Consider the following 17,537-nt stretch of genomic DNA (forward strand, 5'->3'; position numbering starts at 1 on the left):
GGACAATCCAGATATCCATTATCCTGGGAATCAGACATATTTACTGTCCCAATTTGGAGATATTTCAAATTAAATGTCCCGCTGGTTCCACAGCCAGTGCGTCGGAATGAACACACAAACACTTCAGGAAGCAACAAATTCCAACTGGAACTGCTGTCTGTGTCCCTAATTTTTGCACGATTAGTCGAATAAAAAACGACGTCCTGAACACATCTGCCTCAGTCATTTCCTGGGGTTATGAGGAAAAACATATATAAAGCACTTCAAACATGTAAGAAATGACCGATTTCTTTAAACATTCTGGACTTTTAATTTGAGATATCTCCAAATTGGGACAGTAAATATGTCTGATTCCCAGGATAATGGATGTCTGGATTGTCCTGAACACAGCTGCATCAGTCAATGCCTGGCATTATGGGGAAAAACATAAATAAAGCACTTCAAACATGAAAGAAATGACCGATTTCTCTAAACATTTTGGACTTTTAATTTGAAATATCTCCAAACTGGGACAGTAAATATGTCTGATTCCCAGGATAATGGAAGTCTGGATTGTCCTAAACAGAGTTGCATCAGTCAATGCCGGGCATTATGGGGAAAAACATATATAAAGCACTTCAAACATGTAAGAAATGACCGATTTCTTTAAACATTCTGGACTTTTAATTTGAAATATCTCCAAATTGGGACAGTAAATATGTCTGATTCCCAGGATAATGGATGTCTGGATTGTCCTGAACACAGCTGCATTAGTCAATGTCTGGCATTATGGGGAAAAACATAAATAAAGCACTTCAAACATGAAAGAAATGACCGATTTCTTTAAACATAAAAGAAATGACCGATTTCTCTAAACATTTTGGACATTTAATTTGAGATATCTCCAAATTGGGACAGTAAATATGTCTGATTCCCAGGATAATGGAAGTCTGGATTGTCCTAAACACAGCTGCATCAGTCAATGCCGGGCATTATGGGGGAAAACATATATAAAGCACTTCAAACATGTAAGAAATGACCGATTTCTTTAAACATTTTGGACATTTAATTTGAAATATCTCCCAATTGCGACAGTAAATATGTCTGATTCCCAGGATAATGGAAGTCCGGATTGTCCTGAATACAGCTGCATCAGTCAATGCCGGGCATTATGGGGAATATATATATAAAGCACTTCAAACATGTAAGAAATGACCGATTTCTTTAAACATTTTGGACTTTTAATTTGAAATATCTCCCAATTGCGACAGTAAATATATCTGATTCCCAGGATAATGGAAGTCCGGATTGTCCTGAATACAGCTGCATCAGTCAATGCCGGGCATTATCGGGAAAAACATATATAAAGCACTTCAAACATGTAAGAAATGACCGATTTCTTTAAACAGGAATTTTTTATCATACAAAGTCTGAGTTTTATTTTTATAAACTCTTCCTTGGTACAGTAAAACGTTTTAATGTTAGCATAATTTAAGCTAAATCTCAGAAACGATCTAGAAAGATTCTAAATCAGTTAATTGTTTACTTGTATATGCTAGTGTATGATTTGTCGACATCTTATTTTGAAAACCGGATGTTGTTTCACGTAGTTCTTTCCGCTAACTTTGTAAAACCGGATGTTGTGTCACGTGAATCCTGCCGCTACCTTTATCAAAACCCTTGCGCGCTCCCGATCGAATGCGTTTACCGTGAACATCAGTCTATAGGTGCACAGAAATTTAAGTGTCGGCTGAGTTGACCAAGGAGATCCGAGTGTCGGCTGAGTTGACCGCAGTCAGTAAATGCGGGGCTCAGGGAAGTGTCATGTGGGTCGGCTACAAACAGCACAAAACCATTTGGTATCGCACGGGACGACCGAAAGGTCCGCATCACAGGGGCGATTTAGCCATGAGGTCACGCCACACATGAGGGGGGGGGGGAGGAAAAAGAAAAAGAAGAGGCCGAGAGGCTTTGAGATGGACGACACTGACACCCTCTGGCTCCCAACAGTCAGAAAAACCTGAAGGAAAACACACTTGTTGAAGGTGGAGCGGCTCATGAGGCTCATGATGTCTCAGGGGAGAGATGGTATCATAGTTTCAGTGGGAATGTTCATCGTCAATGGGAAACATGTGAAAATGTGTGTTATGTTATTGATTATGTTGGCCAGCATAAAAAAGGAAAAAAAGTGTCTGGTTGGAAAATGGCTGATGAATTTTTCACCCTAACTTTTCCTCTATTTGTAATATTTATTTATTTTTAATAATATTTGTTTATCGTGTCTGATTTCAAAATTCTGTGTTTTGATTCATCACAATCTTTTACTATATCTGCTGCAAGGCTCATTGTCCCTCAAATAAAATAAAATAATAACAAAACTATTAAATGAATCAAATAAAACACTTTAAGATATATAGTATGTTTTTATTATTATTATTTACACCTCAAACTCAATGTACCAACTTCAAGAAAAGTCAAATTTTCTCAGAGTAGGAAAAAAACAACAACAAATAAAATGGATCAAATAAAACACTTTATGATGTTAAGTATGTTTTTGTAATTATTATTTACACACCAAACTCAATGTACCAACTTCAAGAAAAGTCAAAGTTTCTCAGAGTAGAAAAAAATAAAAAATAAAATAAAATGTATCAAATAAAACACTTTAAGGTGTTAAGTATGTTTTTATTATTATTATTTACACCCCAAACTCAATGTACCAACTTCAAGAAAACCAACTTGTTGAATTTGTCACAGAAATTGTTGAAAGTCAAAATTTCTCAGAGTAGAAAAAACAAAACGAGTGAAGAGCACATTTTGAGTTATGGCAAGAGAAATCGAGTCCGCTTCACAAATCTCCCCGTTGACACTTCCGCAGTCGCATCAGCGTCTCTCGGCTGAACTGGTAGGTGAGCTTCTTCTTCACCTTTACGATCTCTCCGGTCCGGCCGTAGTTCCTGAGGGCGCGGGACATCTTCTGGTAGGTCATGGGCCTCTTGTTGCCCTTCCTCTGACCCCACAGCACCGCCACCTGCTCCTTGTTCGTGGAGGAGAAGCGGAAGACGCCGCCGGCCGCCGCCTCCGGCACCCACGACACGCAGTGGGCCATGTTGGGATCCTCCAGCACCTCGAACAGAAAGTGAAAGAGGCGCACCTTTCCGCCTAGCAACCGGTGGAGCAAACAGGACGTTGAACGATGCATTGAAAAAGAGGGAATTCTGGGAAATATCACATGCAGCTGGGCCTTCGCCAAAACAGTTAACGCTGCTTACAGGTAATCATTTCCATAAATGCCCCTATTCCCAGAAGATCTCGTCGCCGATGGGATGGCGTTTAGTGGAAAGAGTTAAGCCGTAAAGTCTGCGGTTATCTGATATGTAAAAACAGCTTATTACAAGCTTTTCTTTACGGTAAAAGGGGAAGTCTCTTATTTGCTTCTCCGTAGCAACCAGGGCCATAACAGCAGTGACCAAAACAAAAATGGAGAACTCACCACTCCCCGGGGTGTGTTTTGTTGGTTGTCTTGTTGATACGAAGCTAGCCGGTAACCACTGCTCACACAACGTTGTTGTTGTTGTTGTTTTCTGGCTGAGGGCCGGGGGGGCATCGTGTGCAGGTTTGATGGTCTTTGATGGAGGAAACACAACTTTAAAGGCTCGTTTGACCACACGTGCTATACAGGTATCTCGTGTGGGCAGAGTGTGTTTTTAAAAAAAAGAGCCTACAGCCGAGTCACCGCCCGTCCAGCGCTGCTCGCCCCACCCTTCGTCCACAGGTTCCCCTCCGTCCTCTCCAGGCTCAACCGCGGCCCAGTACATCTTGTCCACTGCGAAGAGCAACAATCCAAAAGATTTGACAACGCGTTATAGCCTTTTCAAATATTATAATTTCCTCTTACCATTTCCTCCGCTGTGTTGTCTGTAGTACTCCTCCAGGAACTCTAAGATCACCTCCAAGTCAGACTGAGTCTCCTGGAAAGAATTCTGATGAAGATGAATAATTACCAAATAGAAATCAGCCCTCGAACGCCGCGTGGTAGTTGCGAGTAAGATATTTACCATGACCGACGAGGCTCGAGTGTCGATGTGCAGCTCGGTCCTTTTCACTGAAGTGGCTTTGAGACGCTCGAGTGTGCCGGGACTCGTTTTATAGCCTCTCCGGAAGGTTTTCTACCCAACGCTCACAGGAACAATGGCCACCATCCCACAAAGCCCCCCGACACCAGCGCACCAGTCAACCCATCAACAAAGCCCCCCAGCACTGACCACATCCTCCCCGCTGGAGCAGATAAGGCCCCGGGGCCCTGCAGGCACACAATGCTTTCTTTTCTCAGGAAGAACACACTTGCTGCCGTATTTGTCCTCACAGGAAGTTTCTTAATTTCACATTTTCGGAGTGTGCTCGTTGCAATACGCCGCCAGATGTTTCATCGCAGTGATAATGTGTGTGTTTTCACTTCTTATGACAAAAGACGAGAGCTTCTGTTGTTGTAACGTCATTAGAGATAAATAAAAAAGACACAAGTTAGAGTACGGAGATCAATTTATTTATTTATAAGTTCAGTACACATATGAATGATATTAATAACACATCTTTATTAATAAACAATAAATAAAACAAGTCTACAAAACATTTGTTTTATCAAGAAAATAATCAATATGTACATGTCATCACACGTAATGCTTATTACAGCAAGAAAATAGAAATAGCAAATTGTTATTAATGTTATAAATTAATTTTATTATCTTTTCACTGTCATCATAGAGTCAAAAGAGTGTCTTCATAAGAAACATAAGGTTCATGTTTAGGATTTTACACCTGAAACATTTGTTTTATTGTTCTTTGAAAGATTACATTTAATTTTTCAGACTCTACATCCTATTAAGTGGCTTATTTATCTGTTAATTAGTGGTTTATTAAATGTACGTGTGACTGTCCACAATGTATGTCACTGTGTGTCAGCTGCAGGTCAAATGTAACTGTATTCTATTTATTAAAGATATCTAAATGTTCTTTGTTTTAAGTTTTAATCTAGTTGTTTTTACAAGAAACCATTTTCTCATTCATATTTTGGAGTTAAAAAGCATTTATAAATGCATTTACAGCAACAACTTTGTCTGGCAGTGTATGAAACTACAGATGATGTTACTTTATGACCCAAATATTTACAAACTATGACATGTAATGACATTAATTGAACGGAAATGGCCCCGCTCTCTGAAAGCCTCCAGTCCAGACTCTGTATTAATTAATTAATTAATGAGCTAATTAGTGCTTCATTAAATATGTCAACCTGTTACGTCTATACACTATCTGTTCAAACAAATACTGGCATTAGACACTGAAGACACATGTAACTATGGTATGTCTCCAAAAATATACATTTTTTGTTCGAATTGTGTGGCATTTATTTAAATCTTGGGATAAAAAAATAGTAATAAAAGAGTATTTACAAAAGAACATTCTAAATAAAAGGGTATTCTAACCACCTTTAGCTAAAAAGCGTGATACTAAACACAATCCCAGGGACTGAAAGTGGCCCCCAGAAGAGAGTCAAACAAGTGAAGTCTCTGTAAACCTTTTCAGACTTTTAAAGGTTTATCTTGTAGTTTTCACCCTGTCCTCCGGCTCAGAGCTTGGCCGCGCCGTGCTGCGTGAAGTTGGAGGCCAGGTCGTAGTCTTCCTGCAGCTGGTAGTGTCCGTACCAGCTGTGCCAGTCCGCCGAGCCGCAGTAGCTCAGCTCGGCCGGGCCCTGCTGCCGGGCGGGGCCCTCCTCCTCATGCTCGGGGCCCCGGCAGTGCGGCGGCGGCGGCCCGCACACCTGCGCCGAGCCCAGCCTGTGCAGGATGTCCGGGTTGAACTGGTACGTGAGTTTGCGGCGCACCTTGATGATCTCGCCCGTGCGGCTGTAGTTCCTCAGAGCCCTCGCCATCTTCTGATAGGTCATGGTCTTGCGGTTGCCCTTGCGTTGGCCCCAGCACTCGGCCAGCTTCTCCTTGTTCTTGGAGATGAAGTGGAAGGTGCCGCTGTCGTTGTCCGTCCACTGGATGGAGTCGCCCATGTTGGGGTCGCTCAGGGCCTCGTGGAGGTACTCGTAAAGTCTCAGCTTCTTGCGACCTGAGGAGATGGATTTGGTTTTAGTCACACAGGGAGAATTGATCATTGTGACTCCTCATTGGTGGAACGAGCTCCCCACTGACATCAGGATGGAGAAAGTCTCCACATCTTCACCTAGACACTAAAAACACATCTTTACCGACTATACCTTGAATAAAAAAAGATTATCACTTTAGTGGCACTTGAATGGCTCTTATTTATAGTATTACTTATGTTATTACTTATGGTATTACTCATGTTATTACTTATGGTATTTTTGTAGTTTGGCTTTCTTGAAGAAGTGTAACTTCCTTGATTGAATGACATGTAATGTGATGATAATTTGGTTAATTTTCCTCCTGAAAAGTCATCCGCTGCTCACCTTTGCTGTTCCTCGGTGGCGGCAAGACGGAGTAGAAATGAGGCGATTCGTTGAGCAGAGAGTGACCCGACGAGACATCGGGGATGACGTGAGGCCAGGACTGCTGCAGAAAGAACAAACAAACATTTTAATGACATTTACTAAAGAATTTAAAAAAACTTTCTGTAACTTTTCATGCGCATTTCTTTTGGCGCCACTCACGTCGTTCCAGTCGCAAGCCGGAGCCGGGAGGTCAGACGGGTGCGTGACGAGGCAGCAGGAGATCTGACAATGCAACGACGACGGCTGCTGGGTACACAGAGTCTCGTAATAGGTGTACTCTGAAATGAAAAAATAAATACATTTGAAAAAAGATTGTAAAAGAAATTACAGCATAACATCCTGCTTTGAAAGATGAATAAGTATGAAATAAATATAGTCATGGTCAAGTATTTTTTGGTATTTTCCTGTACCTGAATCGTAGTATGAACTTGAATGCTGTTGAATCACATCGATTGCATCCTGGAAGTTTTGGTTGATGTCGTTGTCCAAAGACATCTAAAATTGATCAAACACCTTCATTTCACCACCACAAAAATCTGTACTTTTCTCTTTTAAGTTAGTACGAAAGGATAAAACTCCATGAGATTAATTCTTCCAAATAACTGGAATGAAAGTGTGCACAGCATCCTTAAAACTCACCATCTTGAAGGTCTGAGAGTTGCCCTCAGTCGATGCCATTTCAGTCCCAACAGGTGATCACTGTGCAGGTGTACAGTATGCGGACGGGTATATATATGTTGCAGACCTCCAATACCTGCTCACCGTTCACCAACAGGTAGAGAGGCCGGTCAATTTAAATGTGTTCACGTCACGATATGCTGCAGCCTTACACTTCTTCTTTTGTTGTTGTTGGATTAAAGCAGAGTGCAGACAGACATCTGACAGTCTCTCAATGTGGAGATCACAATCTACGATCAACAAAAACATATTTTTATTGCACCAATGGGCCAGGAATACCAGCAGGTATTAGCCTGACCTGAGGTATTTGCATACCGGGCGAGATGCGTATCTAACATACGCATCTATAATAGCTGTATAGTAATACTGTCATTTTCTAAATTGGAGCCTTTAGAGATGCAGGTACTGCTTCTGTGTGGTCTTTTGTTTTCTGGTAATAAACTGAAGTGAATGAAGCATTATTTGCATGAAGAGTGAGCCTGTGGTGGGGCTCTGGTGAGCAACACAAGCTGCATGTGGAACCATTAAATTACAATAAATCAAACGGCATTTATCACTGGTCAATGCAATATACAAAATTGTACAAATTTGCTTAATATTCCAATTTAACTTAAAGGCTGAATTCCAAATTGATCCCATAATATAAATTCTGCCATAACGTTGCACAAAAACACGTCCAGCGGTTTAAATTAACGAGCATCTGCGTCCCTCACAAAGCGACACGAGTACTCTCACATCATTAAAAAAAACAAGACAACAAACTTTGTTCCTCTTCTTTCTTTTATATTTCTTTATTACACTTTTTGTGCCACTCATTTCAGGGACATCATTTACCAAGTCTTCGTTTTACTCACCGCTGGTCTTGATTTTTGAGTTTTTAATATCCTCCTTAACAGCTGCTGTGAAAATAAGAATATAAATGCATCTTCTGCCACTTTTTAAAGTTTTTAAAGTTTATTCAAATCATTTAAAAAACACAATATCATCAAATCCTAGAAACAATCTCAATATAAAGCCGTGTGGAGCATTAAAATATCCGATTGACCGGAACACAATAAACACAGCTTCAGATAAATATGATTGTAAAGGTTAATGGTTAATAATGTGGTGATTGCTCTCTGTGTTATTGTTTTATTTTTTTCCTCAGCACAAACCCTGCTATACAAATAAACACAGGGATTTTTGAGAAGTGCATTTATCTCAGGTGTGCAGTTTTAAATATCAACTGACGTGCTCCTGAAGTTCCCCTTTCAGCCGAAGCCTCAAACATCAGAGAAACAAAGAGTTGGACGAGCTCCGGTTCTGGAAAGGCCAGAGGTGACATGGACATGTCTGATTTGTGTCATCACTTGTTATTACTCCCTAAAAAACTAAAGAAGAACAACTTAGCATCAGTAAATGACCATATTGTGTTTGTATGTGTGTGTTTGGAAGCATGCAAATACACATCTGTGCACGTGAGAGTGGGACACATGTGTGTGTGCGTGTGTTTCCTGCCTGTGTAGCACGCTGATAAAAAAAAACAAAGAACCACAAACCTCGTCCTCTCACCCGCTCGCTCTTTCCCTCCATTCAGCGTGAAGCTTCTGTCAAAATCGACTCCATAAATTAGAGACCACAGACTTGTCGGGGCTGCAGCCGGAGCCTGACAGATGTGTGTGTGTGTGTGTGTGCCGGTGTTTGGGACGCCGAGTCGGCTCCTTCGTGCTCCATTGGGTCTCAAAGAAGTTGCTTTTCAACTGTTTTATGTCTCGTGCTCTTAGATAATTTACTACTTGTGTGTCACGGGTCATGAGCGATGCTTTTTTTGAGTTGTCGACTATTGCTTTCTGTATTGTATGTTGTAATATTATATAAAGTTATTATTCCCATTTCTTAGAATTCTCTCTTTGTTGCTCATCCATAGAGGATGGAGAGCAGTCTTGAATCTCGCTGCCATCATCTGGCTTAATGACTCAAAAAACTGTGTTTATGACTAAATGTGTGCACACCTAATGCAATCCCCACTATTCTGCCTGTCATGTTCTATTTCAGTGCATTCTATTCTATTGTGTTTTATTTCTACTCCATTAGATTGTGTCCTTCCATTCTATTGTTACCTTCGCATTGAAAATGCGGAAGGTAATGTTTTGATCGCCGTGTATTTATTTATTTATTTGTATGCGTGTTATTCGCATAACAAAAAAAGTTTTAAACCGAATCGCATAAAATTTGGTGGGATGATTGGTTATTATCCGGGGACCATTTGATTAGATTTTGGGATTGATCGGGTCAAAGGTCAAGGTCAAGGTCATGAAAAGGTCAGAATCTTCTTGAATCGCATGACATTTGGTGGTATGATTGGTTATTATCCGGGGACCATTTGATTAGATTTTGGGATCAATCGGGTCAAAGGTCAAAGTCAAGGTCATGGAAAGGTCAACATCTTCTTTTCACCATAGCACGGTCAATTTTTATCCAATTGGCATGAAACTAATGCCAAAATGTTCATAATTCAATGCCCAATCTTGTGATATGCGAAGGTATGCGCTCTACCGAGTGCCCATTCTAGTTTTATTCTGTTATCTCGCATTCTATTCTATTTCCATTCTGTTCAGTTTTTTCCCCTTAGCTGGTTCTATTTAAATATGTTGTATTCTATTGTTTCTATTGAGATATATTCTATTCTGTTCTGTTCTGTAAAATTCTGTTAAATTATGTTAAATTCTTTGGACATATATTCCAGTTTGTTCGGTTTTTCTATCTGTTCTATTCTATTTGTTCCTTTTCTGTTTATTACATTCTCTCCTGTTGGGTTCTATTGTTCTTTTAGTTTTCTGTTCTGTTGTGTTCTATTTGATTCTATTCTATTTTACTCTAGCATGTTTTGTTCTACTCTATTTCAACAGAAATGCTTCAAATCACCACTTATTCACGTCTTTGAAAGTTTTGAGCTCTTAACATAGAAATGCCTCATTATGAGACTTTTTGTTATTGAAAATGATGAATACAATTTCTCTGATACAATCAAATCTGAAATAAATAGAATATTACTTTCTATATTCGACCCACCTCTCACGTGTCAACATGGTGTCGCCAACCGAACGACACTGTACACTGTAGCAGGGTGCATGTGTTGCTCTTATCTATTTATTATAATGTTGAGGGTGTCGGTACTTCCATGTTTATCATGTGGTGGGATGGAAGAGAGAGAGAATGAGAGAGAGAGAGAGAGAGAGAGATTCATGTGTGTCCATGAAGGTGATGCTTTCTGCAGCTTTATCTTTCCAAACAAAGAAGCACTTTCCTTCCTCTTCTCAGCTCAATGGCTGCGTGCATGTCGGCGGCGATGTGGGAACGGCCGGCCGACCGCAGCACAGTCGAGCCCATTGTTCTTCTTTATTTACTGGCACTCGCTGAAAATCAAGAAGTGTCAAGGCCGCTAGTAAACAATTAAGTCCATCGGGCTGAACGCTGGCATGACCGCAGAGTTGTGATCAGATCACGATGTTCAGAACAAAAAAGATGCTCAGTGTGTTCAGCCTGCTTCATTGTTTTTGTTTTAAAGAGACATTAACATTGTTTTATCCCAGTGAAGCACCGGTACATTAATATAGTGTGTGTCTTTCTTGGTATTTCAGCCAGTGCATTTTCTTTATCTATATTTTTTTATGTTTTAAAGAATATATAAAAGATAACTAATTTTTAAAACTAAATGATTTTGCAGAATTTAAGTTGCTTAATTGATTAATTCTTAGTTAAATGGTCCTGCTGCCCCTTCTGGTTGATATTGTTTTGTTTTTTAATGGTGTAGAGCAGGGGTGTCCAAAGTCCGGCCCGCGGGCAGATTTCATACGGCCCGCGACATCGGTCATATAATGTGTTATTTCTGGCCCGCCAGATCTGTCAGAATAAATAAATCATAAAAACTTGAAAGACGTAATTCCTCCTTTCTAATGTATCTGGCTCTGCATCCGTGGCGTGAACCCTTCTCGAAACCTATTTGCCATGGCGACGGCAAAAAAAAGGAGAAAAGTTGACAGTGAGGGCCGACGCTTTCAGGAGCGGTGGGAATTACTAGTGTTTGCCTTACCATGAGAACAGATTACAACATAAGTAATGTCAGGTTGTTTTATTCAACTAAACGGTCGTATATTATTGATCGTATCGACACAGCGGCATGTCATTTCTGTCTCTACGTGGTGGCGTTCACACTTCTCCTGGCTCTCGTATCGCGGCGGAGCTCCGCCCCCATGCGCACAGACAGGTGCGCACATACAGGTGAGCACGCTCCAACCAGCCGGCAGAGAGCGTCCAATATGTCGCGGCAACAGCAAACCGACACCTCTACGTTCCCACGGTGGTGAAGACAAGTCGTCTCAGAGTCGCTCTCTGCTCCGGGTTCAAGAGCAGAGACGAGGTGGGGCGCGAGGGGAAATGCAGATTCTTTTATTTAAAGACCTTGTTTGAGAACTTCACATATTACAAACTACACGGACATAAAACTAAGTCATTAATAAATAAAGAGCGAAATGCCTGTCGCCGACTTTCGTGTAAATATGTAGGTTACGACGTTAACCGGTTACGCTGCGCATGCGCGACAGACGAGATTCTTGGAGACTTGCCAGGTGTTACCTCAGCGTTCCAGCTGTTGCCCTTCAGAACAAGAGCTCAACATTGAGCTTTATGGAGAGTGGCCGTATCAAGCCTGCAACCCCGTTTTAAAAAGAGGTGAAGTGGAAAGCCCATTTTATCACACATAGAAAAAAACGTAATGACTCAGACATATCTGCACTTGTTTTGTTTTTCAAAGGTTGCGCGTTATTGTTATTTTGAAAAGATATGCAGTGTCACTAACACTCAGTAAACTCTTTATGCCCAAATATTTGATCTTATTTTGTTTAATTTTTCACAGGTTGCACTTTCTTGATATTATCTTGAAAAGGTATTCAGTGCAAAACAGGTTAATTGCAACGTTATGTAACTCATAGAAATGTAAGGTATTCTATATATACAGCTTTTTCATTGTTATCTGACTGAATGAAAGGCAGACTTGTTTATATTATATGTGGTTACATTGTCATTTAAAAAATAAAAGTAATTGTGACAGTAAAAATACATTGTTTTATAATAGTGTATTTTCATGTAACTTTTGTCGTTTAAAAAATGTCTAAAGGAACTATTGGCCCCCGGGCATCTTTACTTTATCACAATTGGCCCTAGTTGCAAAAAGTTTGGACACCCCTGGTGTAGAGTGACCAGCAGATGGCAGGACGGAGCATTAAAATAAACACATAGCAAAATATATACATTTCATGGTATCTAACATAGTTTAACACGATGGAGCTGCAAGAGGAATCGGTGTCTAATTCTTATTTTTTGTTTTCCGGTGAAGCAATAAGAGACACAATCACACAAAGAAACATGTTCAAGTTTCAGGATTCTTTAAAATACTAGACCTTCACGTGATTTTTACATTCCCGGGTTTGCAATCTCAAAGATTTTTGGAATATAGAAAAAAACAAAAGGCCATGAGCTGAGGTAGCGCAAAACAACAAGTGAGAGAGAGAGAGAGAGAGTAAAAATCCAGAATTCAGAGAGTTAAGTGGAATATTTTCATTCGGAATAGATTTGAAAACCTGTGTTGAGAGCGAGAATGGGGGTGGAAGGAGATTACTTTCGGCAGTAGGCCACGGCGGCGTAGGCCACCACTCCCACGACGGCGACTACAGCGGCGCCTCCACACAGCAGCTCGGTGCAGCTCAGAGGTTCGGGGCTCTTGGGGGTCTTGGGGGTCTTGGGAGGCTTTTCTGTTGCCGCTCCAGAGGACTCGACTGAATGTTCCTCCGCGTCCGAGAGGGCGACCTGTGAGAACTCCAGTCGCCTCTCTGACGGAGGGTCCGCTGCCACCTGTGCAAGGTTGGAAGGAGGTTGGAGCCCCTGGGCGGAGTAAAGCTCCTCAGCTTCAGAGCTGGTGGTGGAAGGCACCGGGGTGGACGTGGTGGAGGGGGGGTCCAGCTTGACGACCGGCAGGAGGGGCAGCGCCATCGGGGGAACCACCTGCCTGAACTCCGCGGGCCTCGTCTGCACGCGAGGCTCCTCCGTCGTCGCCGGGAGCTCCTCGGTTTCTCGGTCCTGCTCCTCCTCGCTGAACTCCGTCAGCTCCCGCTCCCCGCCTAAAACGCTCAACGCGCTGGTCTGCAGCTCCTCGTCGTCGTCTTCCTCCTCTTCCTCCGTTCCCCTCGCCGCCTTCTCGGCCTCCTCGAGCATCTCGGCCTGGACCAGGAGCACCTCGTCGTTGCCGTCCAGGCTGTTGGGGTCCTCGGGGTCCACGTCGCCCATCGTGGACCAGGACTCGGCCAGCAGGCTCTCGCTCTGCCAGGGTCCGGGGCTCAGAGACAGGGCAGCAGGGCTAAGGGAACCAGCCTCCCCGTCTCCTCCATCCCCCCTGCTGGGCTCGACTGGGGTCTTTCCCTCCAGAATGAAGACCGGCGGCTGCAGAGACGAGACACATCACTTCAGGATTATGAAGCACTCGTGGTTCCATTTCGTCCAACTAAACGTGTAAAAAGAGAAATGTTGAAGTCCTAGTCCTGCATTCTGATAATAGAGATATCTGCACTGTGTCTTAGATCTTTGGGTTTCTCAAAAAAGGAAAAGTTCCACACTCATTTCCAAGAGATTGATACCAAAAAGTTTGCCAGAATCTGCAAATTATTTTTTAAAGCTCCGGCTTCAACCTATAACCGTGTTCCAGACTTCAGAGGACTCGTCCTGTAGCGCCTCGTCGAGAGAAAACACAACGTGATATGACGTTACGCGGCGGGCGGGCGTCGACGAGGTCTAATTCTGGGATGGCGTGAGGGGCGAATTCTGCAATCAAAGCAGAAACGTGGGACACAAGTCCTGAACATGGGCCCCTCGAGACGGATTCAATGTACCCTCGTCTTCCTCACTCTGGAAAGGGACTTTTCGATTTGATAGAGATGAATTGTCTTTGAACTGGTGGCACGGCGGTGTGTTTTTCGACATAATTGAACGGCACTTCCACTTCATGTTCCTGCTCTTCTCCTTGAAATAGCTTCCACCCCGGGTGACAGATGGAGGTGTAAACAGGGCCTAAACATAGTGAGATATGCAGGTCCGGGCTATAGATAGATGCGCCAGTGAGCAACTTGTTTCCAGCCTCGCTGATGTCAGTGAGAAGAACTGTGGATGAGTTGCAGATTGTTATTTATTAAAGCCACTATACGTGTAGGAATATTCATCATATCTTTTGTTTGTTGATATGAAAATATAGTTTGGATGCTTCCACCAATAATTGTACGCACAGTGGCTTTGAATTCACCTTCCGTGTAACTTTGATTTATTTAAAAACTTGAATAAAAAAATAAAAATAATCTGGTGACATCGACTTTCTGGCGAGTACGAGTTGATTTCGACTTTAAATTAATGATTTAACAGGTTCGGAAATGTATTTATTTACTTTCTTGCTGGGCTATGAATACAAACATGTATAACTATGTTAAATGAGTGCCTGCTAAATGAAAAAAAAGATACTGATGGATTTCTGTTCTTCTTTCTCTTTTAAATCTCGCATATTCATTTCTTATTTTAAAATCTGCTGATATTGAGTATATTTACCATTTATGTTTAATATTGAATGTGCTGTAATTCATTTTCTAAAAAATAAATACAAATTATTTGTAAATATATATAAATATTATAATATATATAATAATAATACAAATATTATAGAATTTGTATTCTTCTTTTTTTAACAAATGACAAATTTCTTTAAAAAGAAAAACGGTGAAGCGCCCCTGGTTTGATTCTGGCCAGAAACCTTTTTTAGGATTGTTACACATCTCTTTGTTTGTGCACGTGAGATTTTCCAAACACGATGTAGTTTGTAAAAAGAAGGAAAGCAAACCCGCTTCCCAACAGTTACGCAACTGTTTAGTTACTTTTTGTGCAATATCACCTCTGACACCTGGAGAAAAACAATAAAAAGGCTTTTAAGGCCTTGAATAAACATTCCCAGAACACAGTGATGCTCTGAAGAACTACATCTTCTGATAATTACTGCTCGCAAATTTAAATCCTTTGTTGCATCGCTCCACCTCCAGACTGACACAGACGCCTTGCACACGTCACTGATTTAAAGACCAATAGCTGCCATGCTGTCTGACCCGAGCTGCGTGCCCTCTAGACCTGATGTGCGGACTTCAACCCCTGAAACATTCAAGTTTACCCCACGAACATTTTAAACCTTTCACCTGTGTCCCTGCCGGAATCAAGCTTATATACTTAGTGCCCCCCCCCCTCCTCCCCTTACTTACTGGCCTACTTGAGTAATTGGATTCCTATTGATCCTATCCCAGCGATAACAGCCTCACGGTGAAGTAAATGATCGGGGAGATTTAGGGCAGTGTGTCGTGTGCGATTGTGAGATGAGGACGGAGGAATAGCACAAACAAGTAAACACAAAAGGTCGGCTTTCAATGTCAAAATGGGAGAACTGGTTGAGAGAAGGCAAACCAGCCCCTCTGTGTGTCTTGCAAGGTGAGATTGTGCCCTTCACAACACCCAAGTGAACCACAGTGACCTCTCTAACACGGACATTCTCACAGGTCACACACTATTAACAAAGCAGAGGGAGATGGGGGGGATAAAATAAATCAGATTTTGACTTAATGCACATTCTTCTTTCTCTCTTTTCTGATTGTTCAAACGTTCCGCAATGTGAATATAAAAAGCATCCCGTCGTACCTGCGTCCTCTCGGTGCGGTGCTGAGCGAGCTGCTAGACGAGAAGCTGGAGATCAGAGCGAGGCATGCATTCAGACACAAAGAAGCCACCAAGCAGCAGACAGGCAGACATGCATGCTGGAGCCGGCACAGGAGGACTAACAAGATGGACAAGCAAAACCCTCTCTCTCTTCCACTCTCTCTCTCTCTCTCTCCAACCCCACTTCCCAGATGCATGACATAACCGTTGGCTGGAGAGCGGTCAGTCTAGGGACTTTGCTGTCCGTGCAGAATGAGACAGATGAGTAATAATGTAAACAAGAAGAGGTGAAAAAGGATTAGTCGAGCTCTTTGTAATCAGACTTTACCCTGTGTGTCCACAGTCTCTGAGAGGTCAACGGAGGTCAGCTGCTGAGCGTCTCATTCGGGGTAAACAAAATCTGTGGAGTTTTATGTTCGCTGTGCAAACAACAGATGATCAGCCGGTCCACAGTGTGCCTGCTGGGAGCCGGTGACACTGAGTGGAAAAAATGCATGTCAGATAGTAGGAAGAGCTATTTCTATACTTGAACTTTCCAAGGTCTACTTCCCTCTACTGGTTAGATGTGTTACAAGTAGGGGAATTATGCCAGGAGAAGCTTTTATGTGGTGCACCTGCACAGCACCAACATGTATATATAGTGTACATGGACGAGGAAATCCACATCAGCCCCAAAACTGTGAAATTCCCCTCCTGCATTACATTTACCAATTTATTTTCTCTTCTCTCTTATGTTCTCTCCTCTTGGATGTTGTGCTTTCTCCCTGTGATGTAAACAAGTTTTGTTCAGCATCATTTTGAAAGGTGCAAAAAAAGGTTGGATGAGAGGAGCTGAGGAGGGACGCTGTGTGTGATGCAGGAGTTACTCGATGACTCTTGGAGGGCATTAATATGCTTTTTTTCATACAAATTGCATGCCTGGTTTATGTCAGATTATGTTGGTTTATTTGAAGACAGCGAGATGGAAAATAAGGCCTTTAAAAAAATACATTTGGTAAGAAATTTCACTATTAACACAAGCATTGAATACAGCAAGCATGATTCAATGTATTGATTACAAAATATGTTGAAGTATGCATTGCAGAAATATTGTTATACTTATTGGAATACATTTATACCAATTAAATTAAAGCATGAAAAGTAAAATTAAGAGTATAAAAAGTTTGGACCAAATCTTATGGCTGTGTAACTTGATAAAATAGCTCGTCATAGTTACTCCTATACAACTCAACATAATTATTTTAATACATTAGAAATCACAAAAAATACTGTATGTAGAAAATAATGGAAGGAACATTTCTTTGAAGAAGTAGAACATGTTTACAATATTAAATTTAATTAAATTAAATACTAGGGCAAGTACATATTACATTTAAGAATTTAAATAATAAATGAAATACAAAATTTACAAATAAAAATAAGATGATGTATATTGTACACATGTAGTATTTCAAATACATATATTAATATGGAGTTAATATATATTAATATAGAGTTAATATATATGAATATATAATATGCAGTATACTATAAATGAGCCATAAAAGGATAAATATTACACAAAAGCTCTAGAAAAAGCGAGTGTCTGTTC

The 17,537-nt window shown here is 41.3% G+C and overlaps 3 protein-coding genes and 1 long non-coding RNA gene across 7 annotated transcripts; 1 reads left to right on the forward strand and 3 right to left on the reverse strand.

Annotated features, from left to right (window-relative positions):
- Positions 1 to 2,382: 2,382 nt before the first annotated feature.
- Positions 2,383 to 4,619, reverse strand: spi2 (Spi-2 proto-oncogene). 2 transcript variants are annotated; one of them, XM_056424970.1, is made up of 5 exons: positions 4,038 to 4,619; positions 3,878 to 3,950; positions 3,705 to 3,805; positions 3,473 to 3,605; positions 2,383 to 3,141 (listed from the first exon to the last, which is right to left on the reverse strand). In XM_056424970.1, exons 1-5 carry the CDS (start codon positions 4,038 to 4,040, stop codon positions 2,828 to 2,830), a joined length of 624 nt encoding a protein of 207 aa, XP_056280945.1. In that variant the 5' UTR covers positions 4,041 to 4,619; the 3' UTR covers positions 2,383 to 2,827. The 2 variants fall into 2 exon arrangements, with proteins under 2 accessions (XP_056280945.1, XP_056280944.1); XM_056424969.1 differs by having other exon boundaries at positions 3,878 to 3,962.
- On the forward strand, positions 3,183 to 6,740 carry LOC130200575 (uncharacterized). The gene is made up of 3 exons (XR_008833036.1): positions 3,183 to 3,253; positions 6,443 to 6,545; positions 6,669 to 6,740. It is a non-coding gene; the product is annotated as an uncharacterized LOC130200575 (long non-coding RNA).
- spic (Spi-C transcription factor (Spi-1/PU.1 related)) lies at positions 5,374 to 7,177 on the reverse strand. Its single transcript, XM_056424968.1, has 5 exons — positions 7,139 to 7,177; positions 6,910 to 6,994; positions 6,659 to 6,777; positions 6,458 to 6,560; positions 5,374 to 6,096 (listed from the first exon to the last, which is right to left on the reverse strand). Exons 1-5 carry the CDS (start codon positions 7,175 to 7,177, stop codon positions 5,609 to 5,611), a joined length of 834 nt encoding a protein of 277 aa, XP_056280943.1. The 3' UTR covers positions 5,374 to 5,608.
- A 5,406-nt stretch (positions 7,178 to 12,583) lies between these two features.
- On the reverse strand, positions 12,584 to 16,385 carry si:ch211-214j24.14 (uncharacterized protein LOC559160 homolog). 3 transcript variants are annotated; one of them, XM_056425092.1, is made up of 2 exons: positions 16,275 to 16,385; positions 12,584 to 13,651 (listed from the first exon to the last, which is right to left on the reverse strand). In XM_056425092.1, exon 2 carries the CDS (start codon positions 13,496 to 13,498, stop codon positions 12,830 to 12,832), a length of 669 nt encoding a protein of 222 aa, XP_056281067.1. In that variant the 5' UTR covers positions 13,499 to 13,651; positions 16,275 to 16,385; the 3' UTR covers positions 12,584 to 12,829. The 3 variants fall into 3 exon arrangements, with proteins under 3 accessions (XP_056281067.1, XP_056281066.1, XP_056281068.1); XM_056425091.1 differs by lacking the exon at positions 16,275 to 16,385 and adding an exon at positions 15,929 to 16,237; XM_056425093.1 differs by lacking the exon at positions 16,275 to 16,385 and adding an exon at positions 15,929 to 16,237 and having other exon boundaries at positions 12,584 to 13,712.
- Positions 16,386 to 17,537: the final 1,152 nt, after the last annotated feature.

The sequence above is a fragment of the Pseudoliparis swirei genome, chromosome 10, assembly GCF_029220125.1.
Source record: "Pseudoliparis swirei isolate HS2019 ecotype Mariana Trench chromosome 10, NWPU_hadal_v1, whole genome shotgun sequence".
NCBI lineage: Eukaryota > Metazoa > Chordata > Actinopteri > Perciformes > Liparidae > Pseudoliparis > Pseudoliparis swirei.